The 24,416-nt window shown below is 65.3% G+C and overlaps 1 protein-coding gene across 7 annotated transcripts in view; it reads left to right on the top strand.

Moving 5' to 3' along the window:
- The window catches only part of BRSK2 (BR serine/threonine kinase 2), a 49,604-nt gene that overhangs the window by 5,627 nt on the left and 19,561 nt on the right, over positions 1–24,416 (top strand). For 6 of the 7 annotated variants that reach the window (XR_012918883.1, XR_012918884.1, XR_012918882.1 and 3 more), the window contains exons 2-3: positions 22,900–22,994; positions 24,248–24,333. Coding sequence is in view for 4 of the 7 variants with exons in the window: in XM_076001591.1 (XP_075857706.1) it covers positions 22,900–22,994; positions 24,248–24,333 (181 nt within the window). In the remaining 3 variants the exon portion in view is untranslated. Of the gene's footprint in view, positions 1–22,899; positions 22,995–24,247; positions 24,338–24,416 lie in introns of those variants that run through there. The other variant, XM_076001592.1, reaches the window with a different exon arrangement.

Raw genomic sequence — 24,416 nt, 5'->3', positions numbered from 1 at the left:
GTGGGGGTGGGGTGCCCCAGGGCATTCACTGTGGCCACCCACCCACTCTGCCGGGCACAGGGCCGAGGGCAGCTTGGACGGCTGTGACGCAGCTGTCCTTGGCGGGGGCGGGGGCCCTGCCTGGCCAGGAGTGTGGCTCTGAGCCTCTCGTTTGGACGCAGGGTTAGGAAGGGGGCCTGGGGTGGTGGGGAGGGGCCCATGGGTTGAGCCACGTGGCCACAGGAGCCTAAGCACCCCCCCCACCCCGTGCCCCCAGGGCTCCACAGCCAGAGCCTGGGTGACCTGCAGGAAGACAGAACCTGGGCTGGGCGGGGCGGGGGTTGCAGGGGCCTGCAGGCTGTTTCCTGGGTGGGCTGCTGACCACACTGTGCCAGGTCTGCAGTTCTCTGGAGCAGCTGGAGGTTGGCGCTCACCCCAGCTGGACAGTGCCGGGTGGAGGCAGCCCCCAGACCGGGTTCTTCACGCGCTTAAGTTTATCCTGGGGCCAGTGAGGGCGGGCTGCTCAGCTTCTTCCCAGGTGGCCCCTTCGGTGGTGACCCTGGGCCCAGGCTGGAGGCTGGCACGGGTGGGCAGGGCCAGTCGGGGGCGGCCCCCTCCCCCGGTGGTGAGCTGCAGACCTGCTGGGCGGCATCAGGACCCAGTCCCCACCCGGACTCCCCTCCTGCCTGTCTGCAGTGGACGCAGCCTGGGGGTTCCTCCGTGGGGCCCACGGGGTGCACAGGGGCTCCCTGGAGCCTCGTGGCCCCCTCCGCACTGCCAGGGTCGAGGGCAGAGCTCGGCTTCCGCCCCGTGCAGTCCGGGGTCTGCAGGTCCTCTGCCAGCTCCACGGCGGCTCCTGCCACACAGGGGCTGCAGGAGTGACCTTCCGTCCCTGCCACGGCACGTGGCCTCTTCCATCAGGAAGGAGCCGGGCAGGCCGGGACCTGTCTGCGACCGTCTGTGGTCGGCGTGTCTGCGGAGCCCCCAGGCAGGGCTGCCGTCGGGTCTCTGGTTGAGAGCCCACACGTGGCAGCCAGTTGGGCACCTGTCTCCATGCCTCAGTTTCCCTGTCTGTGCAGTGGCTTGGGGCTGGACAGCAGGGTGGTGCCCGGGGTGGGGTGGGGGGCTGTCTAACGTGCACGGGGCTGAGCCTGGGGACAGTTGGGCGGCACGTGCGCCAGGGTGCGAGAGCAGGAGACGCGAGGCCAGGAGGGGTTGCCGTGGTTGCTTCCCGTGGAGCTCTCATCTGCCACGGTGTGGGCGGCTGGGCCCCAACGGGGGGCACCGGGGCGTGGACCCTCAGGGCTCAGACGGGTGACTGCCCCACCTCAGGTTCCGGAATGGCGAAGGGGGCTTGTCCCAGCCATGTCCCTTTGCCACCTGCTGCCATGGTGACCCGGACATGTCCCTGCCCTGTGTGTGCCTCCCGCCCTGGCCCCGCCTGCTGCCTGGCCCGTGTGGGGGGACTCGGGGTGCAGGGGCAGCAGGACAGCCTTGGGCCCCACCGGGTTTTCCTGCCGCCATCTGGCCACAGCGTCCTTTGTCGTCGGGGCTGGGGGCCGAGTCGAGTCGAGGCTGCTGTGGGACCGTGAACACCGGCTCCGGCCTGCGGCGTCCTGCGGCTCAGAAGTAGAGAGCATCTGGTACCCCAGACCCCGAGACCAGCGCCCGCGCCGGCGGCCGGTTCTGCTCCACCCGCCCCCACGGGAAACACGTCCCGGGCGCCCCTCGGCTGTGAATGTTTTGGTGGGCACATCTGAAAAGCCGCGGTGCCGTTGTCACTCTCAGGCGTTCACACCGATTCCCAAAGACCAGCAGAAATTCAGTCGAATGCTGAATGCCGGAATTTTAACTGTAAACAACGCTTCCTGCAGCCTGGACCCCCGCTGCGGGCCGGTCCGTCCGCGGCAGGGCCTGGGCTCTGCTCGGGGGTGGGCTTTGGCCCACCCGTCCTGGTTCGTGGGCGCCTAACGCCGCCAGCCGCGCAGCAGACGTGGCCTGGCGATGCCTGGGGACAGCCAGCCCACGCATTCCGGAGCGTTCTCCGCAGGGCCCACACGTGCCAGTGGTGCAGTCCCCGGAGTAGATGCCACGTGGGCGGGGCCCCATCCGCCCCGTCCTGTGGGGGCGGGGCCCAGGCAGGTGAGGACGCCGCCCGCCCGGGGAGGGTGCAGCAGTCTGGGGCCCCAGGGACACTTCACGCAGGGTCAGCTCCCTCGGCCCCGGCTCCTGCTGGACGCCGGGCACTGTGCCTGCCCTTCCTCCTCTTGGTTCCCGGCTCCGGCCCGGCCTGGGACTCGGGGGACCCGTGGCGACGCCCCTCCCCCAGTCGGAGCCTGAGCGCCCACGGAGTCCCCACCTGGGCACTGGAGGCCAAGCAGTCTGGCCCCGTCTCCGCCGAGCTCCTCCGCCTGAGCATCTGCTGTGGCCTCGGCCTGTGTCCCAGGTCACCTGGGAGCGGCTGGTGCGTGGCCGCCCCTCGAGGGCTCCTCTAGGCGTCGGGCGGCTGAGGCTGGGGGCTGTGCTCGCCCCCTGGAGCCAGAGCTCACTCTGTGCAGACGCTGTCTTGACAGGCGGTGAGTGACCCAGGAGCCTGGGTCTCCCTTGACGCCCCACGGCTGGGGCCCGCCCACCTGCGAGTGCATCCCTGGCCCGTGTGGACACCTGATGCCCGGCGCTGGTGGCCCGAGGCCCTGTCTCTGCTGTGTCCTCCTGGGGACACGTGGGGGCAGCTTGCCGACCCCCAGGAGCATGTGAGGAGGGCTTTGCACCCCATCCCGGAGGCCCCGGAGAGCTGTCCGGCCTCCCGTGAGGGCCCTCCCAGCCTGGCAGGGAAGGGCCTGTGTGCAGGACTGGGGGTGCTTGGCAAGTTCCCAGTCCTGCCCAGAGCAGGGGCCCCTCCGTGGCCAGTCCCCAGCTCTGGCGGGCGCTGCCTGGTCCCACGGGGCCGAGGCCTTCCTCCGGGAGCGGCCCCCACCTGGGGTTCACTCAGCGACCTCCGACCTCCAGAGCAGCCCTGGAGTCCTGCTGACGCCCGGCTCATTGCGGGAGCCGATGGGGGCACATCCTCCCTCTCGGGTCTGCGCCCGCCGTGTGTGGTTGCCGTGGTGCAGGACGGGGCAGCCTGGGCCCCGCCGCCCACCTGGCGCTGTCTTGGGGTGGGGGGCTGGTACAGCCCTCTGTCTCCTGGCAGCCCCTTGTTCTGGGCTCTGCGGCTCAGGGCCGAGGCCAAAGGGCCTCAGGGTGGCCATGGGTGGACGGGGCTTGGGTGGGGGAGGGGCTGGCTGCGAGCCGGGTCAGGGCCATGTACCTGGGAGAGGGTCCTCTGGGGCCTCAGCGTCTGCACCTGCAACCCCACCCCGGGGCTGGGGCATTGGAGGAGGGGCAGGACGGAAGGGCTTGCCCTGGGCTTGCTGGGGCAGGGAACCAGGTGGAAATAGGGTCTGGCAGGGGCTGGGGCTCAAGGCCCGGCAGAGCAGGGGCTGAGCCAGGCAGATGGGCCGGGGGTGGGCAGCTGGGTCGTCTCTCAAGAGACAGAGGGCTCGGCTCAGAGCCGACGCTTGTTGACCCTAAACCCCAAATCCCCAGGGATTTACCATTAATCAAAAGTGGCACAGAGAGAACATCCCCGGGCAAGTGCTGGGCTGGCCGAGGGCGTCTGCAGATGGCCAGCGCCACCCCTTCATGCCCACATGGGGCAGCAGGTCCCCGGGGAGGACACCTTAGGGCCCTTGGCCTGTGGGGTGCCGAGGGCCCCGTCCCACAGCCGTCCTGTGGGGTCAGCGGCCATGTGGCCTCTGACCTCAGGGAACCTGTGTCACACCACCTGTCCCCACTGTGTCCCCAGGGGCCTGCTGGCTGCAGGACAGGCAGCCCTGTGTGCGGGGGGGGGGGTGTACCTGAGCCCAGCCGGGTCCCCAGACCAGGGGGCAGGAAGGAGGCTGCTGTGCGTGGCTGGTCGAGGAGTCAGCATGGGACGTCCCCCCACCCCGCCACGCCCACTGGGCCACAGAAGCCCCAGGCTCGCAGGTTGGGTGGGCAGGTGGGGCCTGGTGGCTGGGAGCGGGCCCTTTGGGGGTGGTTTACACCCGTGGCAGGTGGACAGAGCTCAAGTTTCGTGGACTCTGGGAACCCTGTTCTCCCCCCAGCCTGGTGCCGTGGCAGCCCTGTTGGGGGCCTGGGTGCGTGAGCCAGGGGCCCTGTGCTGGCCTGCGTGGCCTCGGGTTGGGTGCCCTCCCGATGGTGCTGGGTACGTGGTGGGTGCACCATGCCTGTGCCCACGGGTGGGTGCAGAGGCTGACATAGGACCACAGAGGCTATGCCCTGGGGTCGGGCTGGTGGGGCCGGGGGACGGTGGCCAGGCGCCCGGCCTGGCTGGTGCCACGACCCTGCGTGTTCCTGGACTTGGCTGCACCGCCTGGGGCCCTGGGGAGGACCCAGCTCCAGGAGGGCGGAGGTTCCCGGGCTGGGACGGGGATCCCAGCCCCTCCCCTGGCCAGGCCAGGACTCCCGTCAGAGACAGGCTTGCTTTGGCCGATGGCGTGTGAATAGAATTCACATCGGTCCGGGTAGAACCTTCCGGAGCCAGCAGAAGCTCCTGCAGGGATGTGGACTGGAGACGGGGCCCTCGGCGTCCTCAGCACCGCTCCCTCGGGGGCCTGGCTTCTGCATGTCCCTCCTGCCTCTGGGTCCCCAGCACCCCCCCCTCCTGCTGACCCTAATGTCCCATGACGTCCCCTCTGCGGAGGGCGGGACAAGATCACCCCCGGTCGTGTGCCTGTCCATCTCTGGACACCAGCCTGAGGGCCGGTCTGGCTGGACGTCCTGCCCTGGTCCCTGGCGTGGCCGCCGGCTCCGGGACACGGGGCGCTGGGGACGGGCTCCTGTGTCTGGGGAGGGGCAGCAGCCAGTGCGGGGGCGGCAGGCTCCATCTCCGCCCTGCCGCCTGCTAAGCGGATTCCGTCCTCACCCCCGCCTGCCTGCGGGGATCACCTCCAGGGCGGGCAGTGCTCTGTCCCTAATCCACGCCCGTGGCTGGCGCGGCCCTCTGGTGTCCGGGGAGTGGCCTGGCCAGGCGGGGAGCAGCCCACACCGACCAGAACCCCAACGCCTCCTCTCGTGAGCAGTCGGGCTGCCGAGTGCTGCACGGGGGGCGCTCGCACCCTCTGCCTGCCGGCCCTGCCTGGCTTCCTGCGCCGGCTCTCGGCTTGGAGCAGCGGGGGACAGCCAGTCCTGCCCTGCACAGAACCCGGCTGGTCCCCAGGGAGGAGGCTGGGGTGGGGAGTGACCCGTCGGCCTCTGCTCCCGGCCTGGGGGATCAGGGGAGAGCAGGAAGACAGGCTGCTGTGTGCAGACAGGGTCAGGCTGTGTGCCGAGGGAGGGGGTGTCCGTCCTTCCTGACATGACCTGAGCTGAGTGGCAGCCCACGCAGGGGATGGGCCACGCTGCCCCCCTGGTGCCCGTCCCTCCTCCCAGCCTCTGTGTCCAGAGCTGTCGCTGTCCCCAGTTCCTGAGGTGGCACCTGCTCAGTGTCCTCCCTGGGGCTGTCCTGCCCCTGCGGTGTGGCCTCTGGACCTGCGTGGCCACCAGAGGCACCTTCTTAGAAGGTAAACTGAGTCAGGTCACTCCCACGCTGGTCGGTAGCAACACTGCTCCCTCCCCAAGGTCCCAGTGGGACCCCAGGTCCCACACCAAGGTGTCACCTGGCCGGAACCCCGGTCCCCCAAGGTGTCCAGCCTCTGCCACCTGTGGCTTGAGCCCCACCAGCCTCAGGCCCCCAACACCCTCCTGCCACGCAGAGCCTGTCCGGAGCGTCCTCCCCCGCTGGGCCTGGCTCACCAGGCAAAGGCGGCCCCGGCTGCGGGGGCCACACAGCTGCGGGAGGGGCAGGAGTGCCGGCGGGCAGGCAGAGCGGCTCGGCCGTACCGGCCACAGGGGCTAGAGGTGTCCCTGGAAAGAGGACGCAGGGAAGGCCCTTTCTGCCCTGGGATCCCAGAGAGCTGGGCAGACACCGGGGGCCTGGCTGGCTGGGACCCCGGGGCCCCCCACCGCAGAGGATGCCCAGCTCTCAGCACGGGCCGGACGGGGCGGGTGTGAAGCCAGTGAGCTGAGGACAGCTAGGTAGACAACCGGCCCCGAGACTGTGCTCTGGGAGGACGTGGGGGCCCTGGGAGACGGCGGGTCTCAGCCTGCAGCTGCGGCAGAGCCCAGGGCCCTGATGGGAAGGCTGGCGGCCGGCTGCGGTCTGTGCAGGGTTACGGGCCTGTGTGTGTGTCTGTGTGCGTGTAGAGGTCTCTGCGTGTGTCGGTGTGTGTGGCCAGGTCTGGGGTGTGTGTGTGTGTGTGCAGGTCTGGGTGTGAGTGTGTGTGTGCAGGTGTGAGTGTGTGTGTGCAGGTCTGGGTGTGAGTGTGTGTGCAGGTCTGGGTGTGAGTGTGTGTGTGCAGGTGTGTGTGTGTGTGCAGGTCTGCAGGTGTGTGTGTGTGTGCAGGTCTGGGTGTGAGTGTGCAGGTCTGGGTGTGAGTGTGTGTGCAGGTCTGGGGTGTGTGTGTGCAGGTCTGGGTGTGAGTGTGTGTGTGCAGGTCTGGGTGTGAGTGTGTGTGTGCAGGTCTGGGTGTGAGTGTGTGTGTGCAGGTCTGGGTGTGTGTGTGTGCAGGTCTGAGTGTGAGTGTGTGTGTGCAGGTCTGGGTGTGAGTGTGTGTGTGCAGGTCTGAGTGAGTGTATGTGTGCAGGTCTGGGTGTGTGTGTGTGCAGGTCTGGGTGTGTGTGTGTGTGCAGGTCTGGGTGTGAGTGTGTGTGTGCAGGTCTGAGTGAGTGTGTGTGTGCAGGTCTGGGTGTGTGTGTGTGTGCAGGTCTGGGTGTGTATGTGTGTGCAGGTCTGGGTGTGAGTGTGTGTGTGCAGGTCTGGGTGTGTGTGTGTGCAGGTCTGGATGTGAGTGTGTGTGTGCAGGTCTGGGTGTGTGTGCGTGTGTGTGCAGGTCTGGGTGTGTATGTGTGCAGGTCTGTGTGTGTGTGCAGGTCTGTGTGTGTGTGTGTGCAGGTCTGTGTGTGTGTGCGTGTGTGTGCAGGTCTGGGTGTGTGTGTGCAGGTCTGTGTGTGTGTGCAGGTCTGGGTGTGTGTGCAGGTCTGGGTGTGTGTGTGTGCAGGTCTGGGTGTGTGTGTGTGCAGGTCTGGGTGTGTATGTGTGCAGGTCTGTGTATGTGTGCAGGTCTGTGTGTGTGTGCAGGTCTGGGTGAGTGTGTGTGTGTGCAGGTCTGGGTGTGTATGTGTGCAGGTCTGTGTGTGTGCAGGTCTGGGTGTGTGTGTGTGTGCAGGTCTGGGTGTGTATGTGTGCAGGTCTGTGTGTGTGTGCAGGTCTGGGTGAGTGTGTGTGTGTGTGTGTGCAGGTGTGTGTGTGTTTGCAGGTGTGTGTGTGTGTGCAGGTCTGGGTGTGTTTGTAGGTCTGTGTGTGTGTGTAGGTCTGGGTGTGTGTGTGTTTGCAGGTCTGGGTCTGGGTGTGTGTGCGTGAGTCTGGGTATATGTGTGTGTGGGGGGTCTGGGTGCATGTGTGTAGGTCTTGGTGTGTGTGCAGGTCTGGGTGTGTGTGCAGGTCTGGGTGTGTGTGTGTGCAGGTCTGTATGTGTTTGTGTGTGCAGGTCTGGGGGTGTGTGTGTTTGCAGGTCTGTGTGTGTGCAGGTCTGTATGTGTGTGTGTGTGCAGGTCTGTATGTGTTTGTGTGTGCAGGTCTGGGTGTGTGTGTGTGCAGGTTTGTGTGTGTGTGTGTGTGTGCAGGTCTGGGTGTGTGTGTGTGCAGGTCTGGGTGTGTGTGTGTGCAGGTCTGTATGTGTTTGTGTGTGCAGGTCTGGGTGTGTGTGTGTGCAGGTTTGTGTGTGTGTGTGTGTGTGTGCAGGTCTGGGTGTGTGTGTGTGCAGGTCTGTGTGTGTTTGTGTGTGCAGGTCTGGGTGTGTGTGTGTGTGTGTGTGCGGGTCTGGGTGCGGGTGCAGGTACTCGTGCATGTACGTGTGTCTGCCTGCACATGGGTGACAGGGGCCCCTGGGGTTTCCCCAACCTTGTCACCACAGCGACCCCTCTGCCGTGCCTGGGGTCTTGGCGGCAGGGCCGGCAGGTGCGGAGCGAGAGGGAGCTGCCGTGGCCTGTGCGTGCTCGGCCGTGGCAGCGTCTGTGCCCGCCACCTCCTCTCCTTCCCGCCCAGCCCTCGCAGCCCCAGGCTCTGGTTCCAGCTGTCCCCATCGGCCACCTCTGCTCTGTCCAGCACAGCACCATGGCCTTGAGAGCGGCACCGTGGCTGGTCGGGGCCCTGCCACCAGCCACGGGTCCTCTGGTCACTCCATGGTGTCCACGCCAGGCTTTCTGACCCCAGAATCCAGCTCCACACCCTCCCAGCCCAGCCCCGCGCCCCAGGAAGGAAGCTGCAGTCTCCCTGGGGGGCCCTGAGGCTGGCCACGGTGGGGGCCCAGGGCGGGGCCCAGGACAGCAACCCTTGGAGGCTGGGGAGGGGCAGTGGGTAGCATGGGAGAGTGCCCCGCAGCTGCCAGGCCAGGCGTCACCGGGACTGAAGCCCGTGGCGGGCCAGCTGTGTGATCCTGGGCGGCTCCTGCCTGCAGAGAATGAGGGCCTGTCCTCCAGCCAGGGGGTGACACCTGGGGCTGCTGCTTCGGAGCTTACTCGGCGAGACTCCCCCAGACCCTGACGTGTGGCCGCCCCGGCGAGGGCCCAGCTCAGAGCCCCGTCCCCGAGGCCCCACCAGGGCTCTGCTGCCACCATGGGTGGGCTGTGCAGCCAGAGGCGTGGGCCTGGCCAGTTCCCCACCACCGCTCCAGGGAGGTGGTCCTGCCATGCTGCAGGAGGGAGGCCTGGTGCTTCCTGCTCCTCTGCCCCCCCACTGTCTCCTCCCCTCCCTGGACTGTGCTCAGAGCTGGGCTGTGGGGGTTGGGGGGAGGGCCAGCTGCTGCTCTCCGACTGTCCAGAGACCTTCTCCAGGCCAGCCCAGCCCCTCCTGTGCCACGCCAGGTGCCGCCTCACCTGGGCAGGCTGGCAGGTAGGACAGGTGTCTCCTCGTGTCCAGTCATCCTTTCTGGGCAGGCTCTGCCATCTGTGCACAGGCGTCAGGTTGTCTGTCATGGCCTCCGAGTGTTCACAGACAGTCGGGGGTGTTGGTGTTTTTTTTGAGCAACAGGTCAGAACTCTCTTTTTATTTTTTTAAGAGACAGAGTGAGTTTCACTCTGTCACCCGGGCTAGAGTGCCGTGGTGTCAACCCAGCTCACAGCAACCTCCAACTCCTGGGCTCAAGCAATCCTCCTGCCTCAGCCTCCCGAGTAGCTGGGACTACAGGCATGCGCCACCATGCCCGGCTCATTTTTTCTATATATTTTTAGTTGGCCAATTAGTTTCTTTCTATTTTTAGTAGAGATGGGGGTCTCGCTCTTGCTCAGGCTGGTTTTGAACTCCTGACCTCCAGCGATCCTCCCGCCTCGGCCTCCCAGAGTGCTGGGATGACAGGCGTGAGCCACCGCGCCCCGCCGAGTCAGAGCTCTTGACGCACGCAGGGCCTCCTGCCCTTCTGCGCAGGGCGGCGCGCGTGTGCGATTCCGTTTATGGGAGTTCCGGGGAGGCGGCTCGCGCCACCTGCCGTGGGGGAGGGTCGTGAAGGGTGCGGGACGCTTTGGGGGATGCGCGTGCGGGCGCGTGGGCCAGACCGTCCACGCGCTGTGAATTCGTGCGCTCGGCCGCGAGCGGAGGGTGGGGGTAGGCAGGGTGGGGAGCGCGTCGGCGGCTGCAGACTCGGAAGAGGGAGGAAAAGCCGTGAGCTGCGGGGTGCTCACCGCGGAGTCCCCGCGCGGGGCGCGGGTGCGCGCGAGGAAGTGCGCCCGAGAGCGAGCGCCTGGGAATGAACGGCCAGTGGGGTGCGCAGCCCGCTGCCGGCACCGCTGACCTGGGCGCTTTTGTTCTTGCCTTGATCTCTCTCGGGGGCGCTGGAGTTTAGGTGGGGGCGGAGGCAGAGCGGCCACGCACAGTCCCGGATGCGGGGCACCTGCGCCGGCATCAGAGTCCTGGCTGCCCACCCCCTTCCCGCGGAGCCTGCTGCCTTGGGGTGGGCCTGGGGGGCGTCCTTGTGGAGGACCCTTGGCCGGGACCCGGCAGGGACGAGGGTCAGGGGGCCAGCGCTGCTGTGGCCTGGGCCGGCGCAGGGCTCCTTTTGTGCAGCGCAGGAGTTGGGTGGTCTCAGAAGCCAGGGCCTTGCAGGGTGGGGCGGGGTCTCCGGGAGGCCCCAGCCAGGGGGCGTGGCCCCGCAGGGACCTGTCTTTTCCTCTCCGTCACCATGACGACAGATGGCGGTTGGCAGGGAATGGAGGGAGGGCCTGGTAGGAGGCGGTCAGGGTTTGGAGACCAGCTGGGCATCCTCCGGGGACGGTGAGAGGGTGGGCTTCCCCCTCCCAGCCTCGCCCCCAGGCCTGAGTGGTCGACTGGGAAGGGCCAGTGCCCCCACCTGTACACCACGAGCCTGAGCCGGGCCACAGCTCTGCAGGGCGCCTGCCCTGGCATTGGTGGCGGCCTGGCCGGAACCCAGCCTTACCTGTGTGACCACTGGCTGCAGGGACGCCCCTCCCCCCACCCCTCTGGGGCCCAGAGAGAACCCAGCCTGGCCCAGCATGTGGGAGGTGGAGGGGTCCTGCTCACCTGGTTGCTCACCTGGTCGAACTCCCAGGCCTGAGGCCAGACCTGGCTCTGCCTGCAGAGTCCAAGGTCTGTCCTGGGGGTGCAGCCGGGCACCCCCACACACTCCCTGCCTGCCATGTCCCCACATGTGAGACACATGGTCTTGCCGGGAGACCCAGACAACAGCCTGTTCAGGACCAGCAGGAGGTGTGGGGGGGGGGCTCCTGGGCCAGGGAGGCGAGTGTGGTGCCACAGGGGCAAGACCACGGAACCACGTGGCCGCCTTCCTCCCAACGAGCACTGCTCCTTGCTGCCCCCTCCCAGCTCTGCTGACATCTGCCCCGGTCCCACGCCTGGGTCCTGTAGCCAGCTCCACTGTGGACCTCCCACCCCGATGGCCTTGCAGGCCCCGGCTCCCTGTAAGGCCCCCGCCCACTTTCCCCAGCCTCCCGGACAGAACGGGGGGAGCCAGGAGGAGGGGCCTGCAGCACCCCTCAAACTGATAGCCCATCCTGCCATCTGCAGGGGCATGGGTGGTCCAGGGCCAGGAGCTCCTGGGAGGAGGCCCCCGGAGGAGCTGTGGGCAGACGGGACACAGGGCTTATCCACAGGACCTGGGTGGCCACAGCCTGGCCTGCATGCTCCTCTGTACAGCAGAATATGCTGATCATCATGTGACACTCCATGATAGCTGTGCTTTCTTGGTCCATTCTATAGTTTTAAAACAAATATTCAGGCCGGGCACCACGGCTCACACCTGTAATCCTAGCATTCTAGGAGGCCGAGGCGGGAGGATCGCCTAAGGTCAGGAGTTCGATACCAGCCTGAGCAAGAGCGAGACTCCCATCTCTACTAAAAATAGAAAGAAACTAATTGGCCAACTAAAAATATGTAGAAAAAATGAGCCGGGCATGGTGGCACGTGCCTGTAGTCCCAGCTACTTGGGAGGCTGAGGCAGGAGGATCGCTGAAGCCCAGGAGTTGGAGGTTGCCATGAGCTAGGCTGGCTCCACGGCACTGTAGCTCGGGCAACAGAGTGAGACTCTGTCTCAAAAAACAAAACAAAAAACGAAAAGTAAATATTCAGTAGTTGAAAAAGAAGAATTTACCTTCAACTTTAAAGACATTCAAATATTTCACATATGAGGAAACTGAAGGTTTGCATTGACCAAAAGTGTCCCGCCCTGCAGGTGCCATGGTTCCACTGTTCCAATTCCAGATGCAGACAGGTGCTCCCAGAGGTCAGGCGGGAGGCGGTGTGGGAGTGAATGGTCATCCAGGTGCAGGGGCACTGGGAGCTTCCTCTCTGGGGAGGCTGAAGTTTCTGGGGTTCTAGGAACGAACTTCTGCCTTGAAGACGTCTCCCAGAGGCTGTGGAACCTCACAGCACGCTAGGGTAACACAGCGTGCGCGGCAGATGTGTATTTAGCATGTAGACCGAGGCAGAGCTGTGTTTGGGGCGGGATGTTTGTTTTGTCACCAGCACTGTTCACCATTGTCATTGTCTGGCGATAAAATGTGGACCGAATTTCCTTTTTTCGTTTTTGTGGGGCGGGGTTGGGGTGCGGTGGCATCATCACAGCTCCCTGCAGCCTCCAACTCCCGAGCTTAGCGAGCCTCCGGCCTTGGCCTCCCAGAGTGCGGGGACCGCAGGTGCACGCCACCACGCCGGCTAATTTTCCTATTTTTAGTAGAGACGGGGTCTCGCTCTTGCTCAGGCTGGTTTCGAACTCCTGACCTTGAGCGATCCTCCAGCCTCGGCCTCCCAGAGTGCTGAGACTACAAGCGTGGGCCTGGCCCTCGTTGTGGTTTGGGACTGAGACGGGTTTCATCACTTGAGATAAAAGGAACCCACGGAAGGGCCGGGTTCAGGGGTGTTGTAGCACATTCTCAGAGTCACGCACCCGCCGCCTGCCTCCCACCAGCCCGGGGACATTCCCGCCCCATTCGTGCTCACCCCTGACCCAGGCAGGAGCGCCTGGTCCACTTTCCACTCCGTGGGTTTGCCTGGTCCGGGCGTTTCATACACATGGACTCTCACAACACGCGGCCTGTGTCACCCGCTGCTTCTGTTCAGCATGATGGCCTTAGGTCCCCCTCCGTGTGGTAGCGTGTCGGGATTTCCTTCCTGTGCAGCTGAGTGATGTTCTGTCTTGCAGAGAGACTGCACTTTCTTCATCTGTCATCCGCTGAGAGACGCTGGGGTCGTCCCTGGGAGGTGCCTGGGGGTCCGCGCCTGGGCTGGGGGTTGCCGGTTGAGCGGTGGTTCTTCTGGCTGACGCTTGAGGGACTGCCAGGCTGTCTTCCGGCAGACCCAGTTCCAATCAGTTTTATTTTTGTTTTTAAAGTCTCCGCAGTGGCCGGGCGCGGTGGCTCACGCCTGTCATCCCGGCACTCTGGGAGGCCGAGGCGGGCGGATCGCTCAAGGTCAGGAGTTCAAGACCAGCCTGAGCAAGAGTGAGACCCCGTCTCTACTAAAAATAGAAAGAAATTAATTGGTCAACTAACAACATATAGAATAAGTTAGCCGGGCATGGTGGCGCATGCCTGTAGTCCCAGCTACTCGGGAGGCTGAGGCAGGAGAATCGCTTGAGCCCAGGAGTTGGAGGTTGCTGTGAGCTAGGCTGACGCCACGGCACTCTAGCCCGGGGAACAGAATAAGACTCTGTCTCCAAACAAAACAATAAATAAGGTCCCCACAGAGAGGGCACCCTGTGGACCCCCACCCTGCGCTGGGCTGCCTTGCCCCCTGCCCCGCCCTTGGCACGCTGCTCCTTCCCTTGTAGAATCCGTGGGCTCCTGTGTGGTTCGGGGCCGTGGCCTGATACCTGTGCAGTGACCGCTTCCTACGGCTCCCTACGGCTCCTCTCAGCTCCTGTCGCCCTGGAGGGCCACGTGGGCAGCCCCGGGGCGCCCAGCCTGGGCGGGCAAGTATTCTGGGTAGTTCTGTCCTGTCACTTAGTTTCTGCAGAGTTGGGGACGCCCCCTGCTAGCTGGGCCCTGGACCCAGGCTGGACAGAGTTCATCGTTGGCTCCCGTGGGGACCCCAAGCCACGTCCGGCACACAGGGATCTCCCAGTGGCCAGGACCTGAGACCACCTGTCAGCGGGCAGGTGGGGAGGGGCTGGGAGGGCTGCAGGGGGGGGGCAGAAGGCGGCACCTGCTTGGGGGATGGGCTGCGTCACAGTTGGGGGGAGCCCAGGAGTGCACCCGGCATATCTGGGCTGGCGCCTGTCCTTCCTGGGTGTGTCCAGCGGTGCTGGGGCTCCTCTTTGTAGTTTCTCTCCTGTGCTCGTGAATCTCAAACGGTTTAGAAGGATGCTTCTCAGATTCTCCATGGCAAAGGGCGAGTTTTTAAAAAAATTCCCGATGGAGTGCTTTAGTAAAATAAAATAAAAATTAGTGCAATAAAATGAAGTGGAGGAGAAAACCCAGAGCCTTTTGCAGCCCAAGCCCGAACATCTTGCTTGGTTTACAGACACGAGACCCCCTGCTCCAAATTGCCACAAGCGTCTGATGGTGTCCGTGACAGCACCTGTCGTGGGCCCCGTCCTGGCCGGTGGGACTCCGGTGACAGGACCGGGTCCCAGCCACCCCAGAGCCACTTCTCGGAGCCCCCCCCACCATGGTCCGAGTGCTTCTGGGGGCTCACATCCGAGTCTTGGCCACCACCGGGCAATCCCTGACGCTCCTGCTACAGAAAGTGGACAGGCTCCGTGTCCCCAGACCTGCTCTGTGGAGTGGTAGCGCCTCTTCTCCGCCACAGGAGCACTGCGTTGTCCTCACCCCTCTCTGTCCCTCCCATGCCCTGCCTGACAGTGGCTTTTACCTTCCGTTTCTTTTTCTTTTTTTTTTTTGAGACAGAGTCTCACTCTGTCACCCTGGCTAGAGCGCCGTGGCGTCAGCCTCACTCACAGCAACCTCAAACTCCTGGGCTTGAGCCATCCTCCTGCCTCAGCCTCCCGAGTGGCTGGGACTACAGGCATGCGCCACCATGCCTGGCTCATTTTTTCTATATATATTAATTGGCCAATTAATTTCTTCCTATTTTTAGTCGGGACGGGGTCTCGCTCTTGCTCAGGCTGTTTTCAATACCTTTGGTTTCTTAAAAGTACAGCATCTCTGTCCTTCCCTCGCCGGGCCATGCTCCCGGGAGCGCCTGTCAGTGTATCTCGGGGGTCGAACATCGTCCACGTGGGGATGTTGTCCCCTCCTTGTTGGGGGCCGGCTGGTGTGACCTCTCGGGGCGGTGGGGCCGTACGCTGGAGCTCTGCCCCAAGACCTGCTTTTCTGGAGCTGGGAGCGTCGGGCTCCGGAGTCTGTGGTTTCGTGTTCTCCTCGCTGCCGTCCCAGCGTGGTCTGCGTCCGTGAGACTCTGCGTCTGCATCCCCTGGCGTGCTCGGGAGTTCCGAGTGGCCTTCCTTTCTGTGTCACGCCGTCTGTGGTGACCCAGCTTTTAAAAGACGGTCCGGACACGCCGTCCGTTCTGGCAGCCCCTGTGTCCCTTGCCCCAGGCTGCTCCGGTTTGAGGAGACCCTCCTGCCGGGGCAGACGGCTTTTCCCAGATGTGACCCCCCGGCCCCCCTGGCCTGCTGCCTGCACGGTCGGGGGCTTCCCGGGCCCCCTTTATCTCAGAGCCCCTTAGAACCGCCATTCTTGGTGATCCTGCCTCCCTGCAGGTGGGACCTTCCCAGTGCCAGGTCAGAGGTCCCTGCTCAGTCCCAGCGTCCCGCACTGACGCCGTGGGACGTCCCCACTCGGTGGGCTCTGTGGGAACAGCCTCCTGCCCGAGTGTGCACACGCCTGTGCACGCGTGTGTGTTGGGCTGTTGATGGGCACACGTCCCTGGCTCTTCCTTCTCCTGTGCTGGCAGAGAGGGAGGAGGTGCTTACTGGGACGGCCCTGCACTTGCTCCCCCAGTGGGTGCTCCCGAGGTGGGTGCTCCCAGGGTGGGTGCTCCCCCGGTGAGTGCTCCCGTGGTAGGTGCTCTCAGGGTGGGTGTTCCCCCGGTGAGTGCTCCCGTGGTGGGTGGTTCCATGGTGGGTGTTCCTGTGGTGGGTGCTCCCCTGGTGAGTGCTCCCATGGTGGGTGTTCCCGTGGTGGGTGCTCCCCTGGTGAGTGCTCCCGTGGTGAGTGCTCCCGTGGTGAGTGCTCCCGTGGTGGGTGTTCCCGTGGTAGGTGCTCCCCTGGTGAGTGCTCCCATGGTGGGTGTTCCTGTGGTGGGTGCTCCCCTGGTAAGTGCTCCCGTGGTGGGTGCTCCCAGGGTGGGTGTTCCTGTGGTGGGTGCTCCCCTGGTGAGTGCTCCCGTGGTGGGTGCTCCCAGGGTGGGTGCTCCCGTGGGGTTGCAGCCCCTCTCCCTGCCCCCCGCCTGCCTCTTCCAGAGGGTTCTGGAATGTCGTGAGGTTTCTTGTCCCTGCCAGGTGCCCTCTCTCTGCAGAGGGTCGACCACGCGAGGCGAACTTGAGGGTTGCCCCTAGCGGGGCTCTGACAGCCACCCCACACAGACCCCGCCTGGACCTCCTTTCTGGGCACCCCCACACCTGTCTCAGCCCCAGAACTCCAGAAGCCCAGGCTCCTCCCCATCACCTGGGCCGGGACATCCTCTTGGGACCCCTCCTCCCTGCAGCCCCCCTGAGTTGCTCAGCAGACGCCTCTGGGGCTCCTCCACCCTTGGCTCTGGGTGGGGCCGGCGCCCACCTCCCAAGGTGCCCATGGGTGCCGGCATCTCGGGAGGGGGCCTGTGTCCCTAGGGGGCCTCCCCCAGCCCTCTGGTGGGTGCTGTGGGCAAGTCTTGACCACAGGGCTGATGGCGGCTTCTGTCAGCACCTTCCCCTTGAGTGCAAAGGAGGGGGCCCCGGAAGCACACGCAGGATTGCCTGTGGGTTTCGGGGGGCCCTGGAAGCACACGCAGGATTGCCTGTGGGTTTCGGGGGGCCCTGGAAGCACACGCAGGATTGCCTGTGGGTTTTGGGGGGCCCCAGAAGTACACACAGGGTTGCCTGTGGGTTTCAGGGGGCCCCAGAAGCACACGCAGGATTGCCTGTGGGTTTTGGGGGGCCCTGGAAGTACATACAGGATTGCCTGTGGGTTTTGGGGGGGCCCGGAAGTACATGCAGGATTGCCTGTGGGTTTCAGAGGGGCCCCGGAAGCACACGCAGGATTGCCTGTGGGTTTTGGGGGGCTCATGAAGCACTGATGCAATTACCTGCGGTTTCAGGGGGGCCCCGGAAGCACACGCAGGATTGCCTGCGGGTTTTGAGGGGCCTGTGAAGCACTGGTGCATTTGCCTGTGGGTTTGGAGGGCCCCGGAAGCACACGCAGGATCGCCTGCAGGTTTTCGGGGGCCCCTGCTGCTGTGGGCCCCCACTGGGCCCCTTCCTGGGTGCAATCCCAGGCCACCCCTTGGAGGGCGGGAGCAGGTGTGGGCGCCAGGACTACAGGGCTGGGGAGTCCTCATTCCGTCTCCCCACCACAGGGGAGCGTGTCGGGAGACCCCTGGGCTGGTGTGGCCCGGGCACCCCCGGGAGGGCAGCCCAGCCCGGCCCTCCCTCGCCCTCGTGGGGCTGCAGACGGGGCTCGGCTCCCGGGAGGGGCTCGGTGCCGCCCCCACCCCGGCCCCACGGAGCGGCAGGCAGCCCTTGTATTTGGGTGCCGGGGCGGCGAGGGCGGGGACCAGGCAGAGGCTGCCGAGCGTCTGTAGCGCCTGTGAAGTATTTCAGGGCTTAATTAATTTAATTTGAGAGGTTCCTTTTCTGAGCGTGAACAGTCGTCTCCCAAGAGACATGAGCCGCCGCCGCGGCTCTGCCTGGCGCTGGTGGGCGGACAGAGGCAGCGGGACGTGTGGGCCTCCTTCCCGCCGGGGCGGGGATCGGGCGTCCCCTGAGCAGAGGAGGCCGCAGGGGCGGGAAGAGCAGGGCCGGGTGCTGTGGAGGGGACTCTCAACGTGGCCGCTGGGTTCTTCAGCGTTCAGGAGGAAGCTTGGGGTTCTCTGTGGCCTTCCCCTTCCTCTCTGCCACGTTCCCTGGGTCCACGGGCTGCCGTGGGGCAGCACCAGGGGACGGGCCTCGGAGGCCGCTGTGCTTACTGCGTCCAGAGCACGGGACACTGAGGGGACAGACGCTGCCAGGACGGCCCTGCACACACATGCTGTCCCCAAACAGCGCCTGTGCCTCCCCCCTCCTCCTGGCCGCGCCCCCAAACCTGCCCCCAGGCCTCAGCCCAAGGGTCAGGGAAGCCCACGTGGGCCAGCTGGCCCTGCAGACCGGACCCCTGGCCGCCTGCCCCGGTACTCTGAACCAAGAACACCGTCCCGCCCTCTTCCCTTTGCTCCGAGCCACATGTGTGCTCTCGCCTGCCACCGATATCCCACCAGAGCACGGGTAAGCTCTGGAGGCCCGGCCTGGGTGTGGGGCCGTGGTCTGTGTGCCGGGGATGGGACCAGAGGCAGTGACCCGTGAGGTCGCCGCGAGCAGCCGAGAGCACCCGCAGAGCCACGGCCGAGCTGGCCGTCTGCACATAGCTGGGGAGCCCCGTCCCCTGAGGCTTGGGGGCACAGTCCGCATCCTGCAGGCCTGGCCGAGCCGGGTCCTGCTCCTGCTCTCGGCAGGACGTTGTGTAGCGACCCCAGAAACCCCGTCCACTCGGGGGCTAGGATCCTTAGTCACGGCATGGCGCCGCCTGGCCCCAGCTGCCCCCTCCATGGCGTCCACCGCTGCTTGCCGTGGGCGGCCCAGCCAGGGAGCCAGGTCAGGCTCCGAGGCATCCAGCGTTGCTGATTCATTTTTCCGGAGAGCTGGGGGATGGGGAGTTCTCCCTCTCGTCCCCAGGGAATGGGAGCCCTGCGCACGCCCCAGGACTGCAGCGCCCCATGGCAAGGATGTCCAAGAAGTGGGTCAGCGAGAGCAGAGCTGGACAGCTGAGAGCCCGGCCCAGGACGAGGTCTGCTCCGTCCAGGCACAAGTGACCCTCGGTGCTCTGGGGGCAGAGGGGGCCCCACGCTGGTCTCTGGGGAGCTTCCAGAGCTCAGCCTGCGGGAGCTGGCAGGGGTGGGGAGCTGGGCGTGTCGGCGCGTCTGCCTGTGATGGGTTTCGGCCCCCAGGACCCATGGGGAGGGCGTTGCCACCCCGCCAGCTCCACGGACCAGCCAGCTGCCAGGGCTGGTGCAGCTGCCAGGCTATTCGCAGGCCCAGGCCAAGTTCAGCACCAGGGACAGCGGCCCCGGTGCCTGCTCCCCTGGTCCTCTCCGCTTAGTCCTTGTCCTGGGCCCCTTTGATTGTCCTGGGCTGGCCGATGCGCACGTTTGTGCGATGCCTGTGGGCAGGGCGGCCGTGGCGCCCTGTGGAGGCTGGAGCCCTTCACCACCGTGGGCTCAGGTGGCCCCAGCACCCCTGGGCGTGCGCCTTGTGTCCTGGGCAGCTCCTCACGGAGCAGATCTCACCCTGGCCGGGCCTTTCACTGTCCAGCTCCACTCTCGCCGGCCCATTTCCTGCACATCCTTGTCGTGGGGTTGCTGCAGTCCCCAAGCAGCGCCCGGTCCGAGCCGGCGGCTCCTTGCTGCCGTGCGCCCAGCCCCCAGCGAGGCCACGTGCCCTGATCCGTGGCACCCTGTACTTTTCCTCTCTGCGTGAGCCTGTGCTGCGTAAAGACGGTAATTAGAGACAGAGTCTCAATTGGAAAATGAGCGCCCGCGAGCTGGAGGGCTGGTGACTGAGGGGGGTTGTGGCCCCCAATCCTGGGGGCTGCAGCTGAGCCGGGAAGGCCTCAGCCGTGCCCCCCCCCCCCGCTGCCTGCCCTCAGGGTGTGGTGGGAACGCTCAGCACCCAGATAGTCAGCTCCAGAGGACCCAGGTCTGAGGAAAACAGGTCAGAGAGGGCTGTGCTGCTGCCTGGGGCGTCACAGAAGCCTAGTCGGGGAGGGACTTCTTTACACGGGGCATCGAGGGGTGTGTAGGAGTCTTCAGGGCAATGACTTTCTGGGCAGAGGAGCTGCAAGTGAAGGAAGATGGAGTCAGGGGGTGGGCAGGGCTCTCCCTGCAGCCCTTGTTAGAGCCGTGGTGAGGCTCCTTCCCCTGAGCACAGCGGGAGCAGAGGCCCACGGCCCCCGCGGCCCATGCCCAGCCCAAGGCCGTGTTTCTGTCGCTGAGCCTGGTCCGGGAGGGCGCAGGGCGCTATGCCCTGTTCCTGGCTGTCATCTGCCAGCGTCTGAAACGTGTGTGCCGCTGGGTGGCGTGACCCCAGCTCTCTCATCGGAGAGGTGGGGGTGAGACAGGCCCCGCCCAGACCACACCTGGCACAGGTGGTGCCGGCAGCTTTGGCGGTCACAGGGGAGCAGCACCCTCATTTTACTGAAAACTTCTGGAAAGTTGGCCCAGGGCCGCCCTTGGGCTCCTGCTAGCCTTTTTCTTTATTTTGAGACAGAGTCTCGCTCTGTCACCTGGCTGGAGTGCAGGGCTGTCCCTGTAGCTCACTGCAGCCTCCACCCCCTGGGCTCCAGTGATCCTCCCGCCTCGGTCTCCCAAGTAGCTGGGACTGCAGGCCCCACCAAGCCTGCCTCCCTCTGGCTTCCATACCCACTTCCTTTCCTTTTCTGGAAGCAGGAGCACGTCGTCCCATGGGAATGCTGGCTCCTGTCACTGAGAGGTGTGCGTGGGGGGAGTGTGCATGTGTGTGTGCGTACTGGGTGTGTGTATGCCAGATGTGTGTACACGTGTGTGCACTGGACATGTGTGTGCATACGTGTTTATTACGTGTGCACACTGGGTGTGTGTGTTTATGTACTTATGCACACTGGACGTGTGTGCGTGTTTGTGTACGTGTGCACACTGGACTGTGTGTTTATGTACATGTGCACACTGGGTGTGTGTGTGTTTATGCACTTATGCACACTGGACACGTGTGCGTGTTTATGTACGTGTGCACACTGGGTGTGTGTGTGTTTATGTACTTATGCACACTGGACGTGTGTGCGTGTTTATGTACGTGTGCACACTGGATGTGTGTGTTTATGTACATGTGCACACTGGGTGTGTGTGTGTTTATGCACTTATGCACACTCGATGTGTGTGTTTATGTACGTGTGCACACTGGACGTGTGTGCGTGTTTATGTACATGTGCACACTGTGTGCATGTTTATGTACATGTGCACACTGGACGTGTGTGCATGTTTATGTACGTGTGCACACTGGACGTGTGTGCGTGTTTATGTACATGTGCACACTGTGTGTGTGTTTATGTACTTATGCACACTGGACGTGTGTGCATGTTTATGTATGTGTGCACACTGGATGTGTGCGTGTTTATGTACCTGTGCACACTGGGCGTGTGTGCATGTTTATGTACGTGTGCACACCGGACATGTGTTTATGTACATTGCACACTGGGCGTGTGTGTGTTTATGTACGTGTGCACACTGGACGTGTGTGTTTATGTACATGTGTACACTGGATTGTGTGCACATGTGTATGTGTGTGCACTAGATGTGTGTGTTTACGTGTGCGCTGGACTGTGTGCACTGGACGTGTGTGCGTGTGCTCCATTCCTGCACCGGTTCCTGCTTCTCCGTGGCCAGCGCCCTCCTGCCGTGGCCAGCTACTGGGCGTTTCTCGTGGTCCATTGGGCCACGCCGTCAGCTCAGGGCAGCTGGGAGCTGTCCGCTGTGCCGTAATGAGTCAGTGCCCACCTGCCCTCAGGTGCCGTCTCCCGCCTCCCGGCCTTGCCCTGTGACGTCCTGGGGGCAGAGGGCCAGCTCTCTGTCCTTTGGGGTCTTGGGACCCTCCTGGGGGCTGTCTGGGTCATGGTTTGTAACCCACCGCCGTCTCTGCTGCGCCATCCCGGGAGTTTGCCTTGCAGGTTTGAGGGACTCGTTCCCCTCAGGGTGAGGCTTTCGTCCCTGGTCACGCTGCCTTCGTGTGTGTCATCAGCCTTCCAGCCTTGCTGGACGGGGTGCTCCTGCTGTTTGCCGTGTGTGGGGGCTGAATCCTGCCGCCAGGCGCCTCCTGGCCTGGGGTGCAGGTGGCCTCTTGTCTGGGGAGGGGCCTCCTGGCCTGGGGTGCAGGTGGCCTCTTGTCTGGGGAGGGGCCTCCTGGCCTGGGGTGCAGGTGGCCTCTTGTCTGGGGAGGGGCCTCCTGGCGTGCCCAGGTGCCCTGGTGCCCTGGCGAGGAGGTGCAGGGTCCGGGCCAGCCCTGGGCTGGGGCAGCAGCGCATCCTGGAGGTGGTGGTGGTGTCGCTGGGCTGCAGCCGCCGCCCGCCCGGCCTCCCAGTCCCTGGGCATCTGTGTGGGGCAGGGACGTGTCTTCCACACAGGGTTCTGGCCCCCGCCTGGCCCACCCACCCACCTGGGGGCGGCAGGACCGTGGGCAGGAGACGCACGGGCCTCAGTGAACCCAACCACGCAAGAGGCAGAGTAGAGCCCAGGCCGGTGACAGGGCGGGGAGTGCACTGCAGGTGCGTGTGACGGAGGTTTAGCTCCCGTGCCACCAAAAGGCTCTTGCCAGCCGCTGGGGGGACGCACACGCAGGTGCGCACGCCAGCTAGCACGAAAGCGTGGGGAGGGGACGAGCGAAGAGCAAACCACGCCGTGGCATTGCGGGAAGGTGCCCGGCGTCACCGTTTGGTGGCGGCAGTGAGGTTCCGCCTGGAGCCACGGCAACCTTCTGCAGTGGACGTGGCTCCCGTAGCCCACGGAGCCGGCGTGGCCTGGAAGGAGCCTCGTCCGTTGCGGCCAAGTGCAATCCGGGCCAGGCTCCGTGTGCGTGTGACCCTCGCGGGCAGAGGCTGTGACAGCACGGCCCCCACACACCTGGGACCCTCGCGCGGGGCGAGGACAGCGGGAGGCCCGGGCGGGAGCCCAGTGTCAAGGCCACAGCTCAGGCCGGTGGGGCTTCAGTGGCAGCAGCTGGGCGGTGGTGGCCTGAGGTCCACGAGGGAGGGGAGGTGGGTGTTGGCCGTGGCACACGGAAGGCAGGGACATCTCCGCAGGTGGGGGTCTCGGGTGGCCCTGTGGGGACGGCCTCCTGGGACGGGGCGGGAACGAGGCAGGGGCTGCCCTGGCCCCCCGGCTGGGTGCACTGAAGGCCTGGGGAGGGGCTCGAGGAGGCGGAAGGTTCGTGGGAGGAGAACGTGGCAGGGGGGCCGGTGGCCCTGAGCTGCCCCAGACAGCGACCAAGGGCTGGGGGCAGCAGGCCCGGCGGGGACCCCCCAGGGTGCAAGGTGGGCGCAGCCACGGCCGGGGTGGGTCTGAGCCCGGCCTCCCCCCTCCGCCCCCCGCAGGCCTGGTGAAGCTCGGGATCCACTGTGTCACGTGCCAGAAGGTCGCCATCAAGATCGTCAACCGAGAGAAGCTCAGCGAGTCTGTGCTGATGAAGGTGAGACGCCGCCCAGCCAGCTGGGGGGACCTGCCACCCCGTCACATGGGCTCTTGTGGGGGGGGGGCATCCCTGCCCCTCGCCCCACCCTGCCTGCATCCTTCCTGCCTCCACACGGCAGCAGCCCCTGCTGGGGCCAGGACAAGGGAGAGGCCGGCAGCCGGTTCCCCCAGTTAGAAAGGAGAGGAGGCCCCTCCCGTCAGGGCCAGGCAGGGACGCTGCCCTCCTCCTGTGCTGGGGGCCTTGCCTTGTGGGATGTGGTCACCATCGGGGACGGGGCAGTCCCCGCACAGTGGAGGCAGCTGAGGACCCCCCGACTGTCAGCGGGTGGGGGGGCTTCCCAGGGCAGCCTGACCCTTACAGGGGGCAGTGTCCAGCTCCCAGACCCTCGGCTTCCTGGCCACACTCAGGCCTGGGTCGCCGGGACCTGGCGGGGGGCGGGGGGTGGCATGCTGGGGACCCCGTCACAGAGGCTGTGGCTGAGGCCCTGGACCTTCTGGGTGGCTCATTGCTTCTCCCCCAAGTGCAGGGCTGGGGCTGCCTGGGTGGGCAGGAGCAGCAGGTGGGCGGGAGGGAGAGCCAGTTAGGTCTTTACAGACCCCGGCCACGGAGGACGGGGGCCACAGGGGCAGCGGTAGGTCAGACGGCTGAACAGGGACCCAGGGAGAGGCAGGTTCTGAGGAGGAGCTGGGCTCCTCGTGGCCCATGGAAGGAACAGTGCGGAAAGGGGGCCCCACCTGGGGTGCAGGTGCCACAGCTGCTCATCTGCCCTGTGCCCAGCTCAGAAGCAGGACTGGGCATCCTCTGTGCCCCTCTGCCCCTCCCTGGGGTGCAGTGCCAGCTGGAGACCTGTGGGGGGGCACAGCCTGCCCACGGAGCCCCACGCGTGTGTCCTCCCCAACCCAGGAGTCTGCCTAGACCCCTTCTCCTGGGCTTCCCACGGCGGGAAAGGACTGAGCCCAGGCTCCCGGGCAGCTGGCGCAAGGACAGTCTCGTGGGCCCAGGACAGCCACCGGCCCTCTGGCTGGAGGCCTGGAGACCGGCTCTCCCCAGTCTCGGGGCTGCACCCCTGCAGCCACGGCCCAGCGGGCAGGGTGGGCCTCAGCCAGGGCTGGTGTCAGCTGACCTACCCCCACCCCCACACCCCGGCCCCCTGGCCCTCACACCTCTGCCTCCGCCACCAGCCGAGCGGCCCCACATGCAGCCCCCACCCCCGCCCCTGCCCGTGGGTGACGCCCTCCGGTCTCTCCCAGGTGGAGCGCGAGATCGCCATCCTGAAGCTCATAGAGCACCCGCACGTTCTGAAGCTGCACGACGTTTATGAAAACAAAAAATATTTGTAGGTATTGCTGGGTCCGGAGAGCCGGGGAGGCAGGGGCCGTGGCGGGCAGGGGTCCACAGCCCCACTGGCAGGGTTGGGGA

Source organism: Microcebus murinus, chromosome 4 (genome assembly GCF_040939455.1).
Source record: "Microcebus murinus isolate Inina chromosome 4, M.murinus_Inina_mat1.0, whole genome shotgun sequence".
In the NCBI taxonomy this organism is placed as follows: domain Eukaryota; kingdom Metazoa; phylum Chordata; class Mammalia; order Primates; family Cheirogaleidae; genus Microcebus; species Microcebus murinus.
This window is presented reverse-complemented; position numbering and strand designations above follow the sequence as displayed.